Raw genomic sequence first — 5494 nt, 5'->3', positions numbered from 1 at the left:
GAGCACTGGCCTGGATGGGTCACCCCAACTGCTCCAAGGACAGGGCAGCTGCCCAAGAACGAACTGTTCTTATCACTAAATAACAAGCTGAGTGCTGAGTACGAAACAAAGAAAATCGAGTTGAATGGCCAAGTGCACACTCCTGAGTCACACTGAGCAACCTCACCGCAGCTGGCGTCCGTCATCTGTGTGCATGGCTTTATGTTTTGTAACATGTGCATGTGTCCCAACACAATACACAACAAGCCCATATGCAAATCACTTTGTATATTCAACATTTTTATATAATGGTAAATGAGACAGGCAAGGTATTTTTCAGAATCTTTTCTGTACTTACTTTTGGTTAGTAGTTCTGCACTTAAACATTTGTCCCACCCTGGGAAAGCTGTTTATAATATATATCTATGTATTTAAAAATTGAATAAGGCACTGCTGGTAAATTTTGGAAGATCAGCCGGAAGCAGGAAAGTCTGGAGTTAAGAGAACCAATGAAGCCTCTCAGTTGAAGATCGGGGGCCAGAGAGAGGCAACCATCCGCTAGAGTGGACAGAATGAAGCATATGACTGGTTTGTGTGGGGAGGTGGGTGATGGGGAAGGGATGTATTGGTGGACTGTGCGTCACAGTCATATTGAAATCCACTAGCAGCAGCTGGGCTGACGGTCTTCACTTGTGAGCTCCTTGGTGAAAGTCCCTAAAGTCCTCTACCAACTCCTTTCACCTGCAGCAACAATCGACTTTGTCCAGAACATCTTCCACAGTCTCCTCCACTGAGGTTTGTACCCACCAGTACTCTATCTCTCAGTCACCTTGGCAAACCTTCATCATATCTACCAATTTTTAATTTCTAGACTATGAGCTGCTTCTCACCATATTTCTCCTCTACTGCTAGACGGAAAGGGAGCCACCCAGTTTTCTCTGTGTTTTATGAGGGCCATCTTATCAGTGCTTGTTTGATCTTAATTCCAGGACTTCTGTGGCTCAAGGCTGAGGGGAAAAATGGGTGGGGGTGGGGAACAGGGCAGATGAGCAGTGGGAGTTGAGTGTAAGGTGGAGTACCAGTCCTCAGATGCGTGTGGGAGAGTAAAGGAACCCTCTCCCATGGCCTGGGTAGGAAGAGGCTGGTTAGAGGAATGAGGGCAGCAGGTTATAGGTGGAGGAGTTGTTGGGTAGGAGTACAGACAAGCAGAGGACTCAGGCAAGTAGCTAGAGAAGGTGGTAGGAGACAAATGGGCTAGTGGCTGGGGCAGTGACCGCTCTTGCTTCCGCTGTTTAGCTCTGCGGTTCTGGAACCAGACCTGAGGAGGAAGCGGACAACAGCTGTGTCAACCCCCATTCTCAAGCAGGTGGCACTACCACATGTAACCCCTCTCCCAGTGAAAGGAGAAGGTAGGTACCGGCCTCTTCCTCTTGGCTAGAAGTCAAGGTAGAGGTAGGACTGAGCTATATTTATTGACATGGGGAGAACTTCAACCTCACCCCTAAAGGTACCCAACTTTGGGTGAGTAAGAAATGTTAACTTCCAACAAAAGAGAGATAAAAGAGGAGTGGTGGACAGTTAAGTATAGAGATTAAGGCTAGAGTTTAATTGTTATAGACAAGGTCGGATTTAGGGCAAGGTATATATTTAAGGTTAAATAACTTTATGGTTAAAAGCATAGGTCTGGTTCAATTTCAGCTTTGGTTAAGACAAAGCAATGTATTCATTTGAATAGTTAGGACTGAATCCTGTTACTGTTAGGCTTTTAAAAATTCAAATGAGATTAGGTTCGAGTGAAGTTTATATTCAGTGACACTCTCAGGTTGACAGTCAGATGGGGTTTACATTCCTGTGATGTTTAGGTTAGGGTCATAATGTTCCTGAGAATTTGTACCCAGGGAAGCTCTGAGCATTGCACTTGCATTTCTTCCCAGAGCGAAGGGGGTGGGGGCGGGGTTAAGTCTGGGGTCTCACCTGGATCCTGGCTTCACTGAGACCTGTGTTCTGGGCAAGACTCTCTCGGGTCCAGATGTCAGGGTACTGGTTCCTCTCAAAGGCTGATTCCAGCTGCTCCAACTGGACTGGACTGAACGTGGTGCGGTGTCGTCTCCGGGAGTGCAGGCAAACCCTCTGTCCACCTTGCTGAGAAAGTCTTGGTCTCCCCAACCCCACACCAGAGAATCTTGTGTAGGACTGAGTGCTCCTGTCTGCGGAAGGAGGGAATCGGAGAGGCAGTGTCAAAGTGGGTCCACTCATCTAGCTCATACTCTCTATGCACTGTTCCCCAGATTCCCCCCAACATCCCCTCCTGGCTATTCCACTTCCCTAACCCTGACTTCAGGCCCAAGTCAAGCCCTGTTCCTGGACTCAGCTCAGCCTCATCCCTAGTTTCACTTCTGAGTCCCATAGTCAAGAGCATATGCCTCAAACCATCCATATCATTCCCCTCTACTCCTAAGGAATGCCCTCTCGCGAGTCCATCCCTCAGACGCATTCTCACAGAACCCAGTCACCGTCATCTCCCAGCATGCACATTACACCTATGGGCGCAAACTCAGGGTCTCTTAGTTGCCCTCCCATTCTAAGAGCTTCCCGAGTTTTCACATAAGATCACTCATCTTATTCTCTGCCCACAGAGTGTTCACCCCCAACACTCATGATCCTGCTCCCATCCTCACCTACGCTGCATCCAGGAAGGTGGGGGATTCAACCCCTCTCCCACTAAGGCACACCCTTACCTTCATCTTCTCCCAATCTCCCTGCCCTGGCCCCTCCACCAGCCTGCAGGAACCTGAGCTCGTGGGAAAGGTTGGCATCTCCTCTCCACAGGCTCCCTAAGCCTCCACACTAATTAGTCTGAGAACAGGGGAAAAGAGAACAGGGAGGGCCAGGAAACACCTGGGAGGCAACCACTCCAAAGGAAGATGCCTGCGGCTGAGGCACCCATCCCCATGGTGACCTCAGGGCCTTACTCCATAGTTTGATGCCCACATTAGGGAAACACATGTTTATCACCTGCCCCAGGTCTCCCGATGCCAAAGGCTTTGCCCCTACAATCCCTTCCATGAGAGCAGTCAGGTCCTGGGTAGGAGTGGGGAGTGAGGAGACAGAGATTTCAGCTTCGCCTCTGCCCCGACTGGATGTCTGCTAGTCTTCAGATCACTCAATGCTAGGGTCTCCGTTCCCTGAATTCTAAAGTGAAGGACTTGCACGTTTCTTCCATTCTCCACAGTTTGAATATTCTAGTATTCTATTTTATTTCTCCTCTCAATGTTCCTCATGGAGAAACACTGCCTTGCAGGAACTCAGATACCGTGCCAGCCCTCAACCCAGCGATTCACTCACCCGCAGTGGAGGTCCCAATGTCCGGGCGTCTTTCAGGCAAGATGTGGCTGTGAGCTCTCCTCTTTTTTGGTTTACTCTGCTGATCTTTCCTTTCTGCTTCCATGGCTAAAACGGAAGACCTAAGACTTCCAGTTTCCTGCCTCCCTAAATCTGATTGTAGGTCACTCTTTCTCTGCTTTGGTAATTCTCTTCCTGCTATGCCTATTGCCTCACTCCTTCTCCCTCTGTTCATCTCTCCATGTCTGTGTGGAGATATCTATAAATATAGAAATAGATCATTCCGTTTTCTCTTGCACTGTCCCTCCTTTTTGTTTCTAACCCCCAATTCCTTTACTCAAGTCTCTGTCTCACTCGCTCTCTCTGGCTTTCTCCTGGCTCCCTCTGCCTGTTTGCACTGCTTTTCTAGCCCTGACCCCTCTTTCCATTGGAACTCTCTTCTCTCCTGTGCTCTCAGCTGCCTCCCTTGACCACTTCCAGCCCCGCACCACTACTCTGTCCCTGAGTCTTGGAGGAGTGACAGCCTTGTCCCCCTGTGGCCTGTCCAATCATCACCTGGCCATGAGAGCCCCGCCTCAGGGAGGATCACAAGCCAGATGAGGGAAGGTGTTCTGTTGGAGGGTCCAGGAACTGGGGCCAAGAGCTCACATTCCCAGAGACCAATTCTTTTGTCCTGTTAAATCCCCTCCTGGGAGCAGGCTGGGAAAGAGAAGAAATCGCACTCCCCCCCTCTAAGCACCACTTGGAGGAGAGGAGAAGCTAGCAGCTCTGGGCATGTGGGTGATGCCCAAGGATCTGTTTCCAGAAAAGGAAAGGCATACAAGTTACAAGCCTATTCTGCCCCCGCCTGGTTATGTGACTATCTCAACATACTCGGGGGCTTCAAGAGCTTCCTAGAACAAATGGGAAGAAAAGACTATGGATTTCCCCCATGACCTTGTTGAGACCTCATACACTAGCCACCCCTTCAAGGCAGCCGCAACCCAATCTGCTGAGTTTGTCTGTGTGACTGCACTTGAATACTACAGGGGAGTCACATTTCTTCCCCCCAAACTCATCTCTTCATTTGCTCAGAATCCCTAGAACACCATGACAATCAAGGAAGGTCACACAGACCTATAGCAATCTATTCATTTATAAAAACAGCCTCTGGTTTCCAGGTGATGCCTGACCACCAGGACATCACATCCCTGCAGGAAGCTGACATCCCATCTCATTCTAGCGTTTTGAATCTTCAAGGAACGTTGGCACTCTGACCAATCAGGATTCGCTGCCTCCTGAAGTCACATAGAGAGATCACAGACATCCCCAGGACACCCTGAATTCCCAGAATGCTTTTAAGGACAACTTGACACTCCCAGGATGCCAGGACTTTTTTTTTTTTTTAATCATTTTATTAGGGGCTCATACAACTCTTATCACAATCCATACACACATCAATGGTGTAAAGCACATTTGTACATTCATTGCCCTCATCATTCTCAAAACATTTTCTCTCCACTTAAACACCCGGCATTAGGTCCTCATTTTCCCCCTCCCTCCCCGCTCCCCCCTCCCTCATGAGCCCTTGATAGTTTATAAATTGTTATTTTGTCATATCTTGCCCTGTCCAACGTCTCCCTTCACCCACTTTTCTGTTGTCCGTCCCCCAGGGAGGAGGTCACATATAGTTCCTTGTAACTGGTTCCCTCTTTCCTACCCACTCTCCCTTTATCCTCCATGTTTCGCCACTCACACCACTGGTCCTGTAGGGCTCAACTGCCCTGGATTCGCCAGGACTTTTTTAAGGACACTCTAATACTTAGAACATTATGATCTCATCCTAATACCCAGATTTCTAAGGGAAATATTCTCTCCATTAAGTTCTGACCTCTTAGAAGCACAATGGTCCTGTGTGAACACTCCAACTTCTTTGAAACACACCTTAACTATAAGACCCTCTTATCCCCAAGACATTCCTAAAAACAGAAGAATAAACACGCTCACTGTTATACTTATGTTTTTATCAACTTTATTGGGCCTTGATTCTCACTGGTTTGGCAGTTAAGACCTAATAATTTCCCCGGGATCTATGCTATCACTTCCATAATGAAGTCTGCTATGAGAAGTCAATCAGCTATAAGAAGATTGGGGCGAGATGTAACACCCATACTCAGATCACAGCCGTGATCAA

General features: G+C 48.2%; 1 protein-coding gene across 1 annotated transcript; it reads right to left on the bottom strand.

Annotated features, from left to right (window-relative positions):
• Positions 1 to 958: 958 nt before the first annotated feature.
• On the bottom strand, positions 959 to 3427 carry PROP1 (PROP paired-like homeobox 1). Its single transcript, XM_004697160.1, has 3 exons — positions 3325 to 3427; positions 1954 to 2186; positions 959 to 1297 (listed from the first exon to the last, which is right to left on the bottom strand). Exons 1-3 carry the CDS (start codon positions 3425 to 3427, stop codon positions 959 to 961), a joined length of 675 nt encoding a protein of 224 aa, XP_004697217.1.
• Positions 3428 to 5494: the final 2067 nt, after the last annotated feature.

This window comes from Echinops telfairi, unplaced genomic scaffold (assembly GCF_000313985.2).
Source record: "Echinops telfairi isolate 266 unplaced genomic scaffold, ASM31398v2 ScPeMD7_7469;HRSCAF=8507_0, whole genome shotgun sequence".
Taxonomy (NCBI): Eukaryota; Metazoa; Chordata; class Mammalia; order Afrosoricida; family Tenrecidae; genus Echinops; species Echinops telfairi.
The sequence above is the reverse complement of the archived record's forward strand: the minus strand, read 5'-3'. Positions and strand labels throughout refer to the sequence as shown.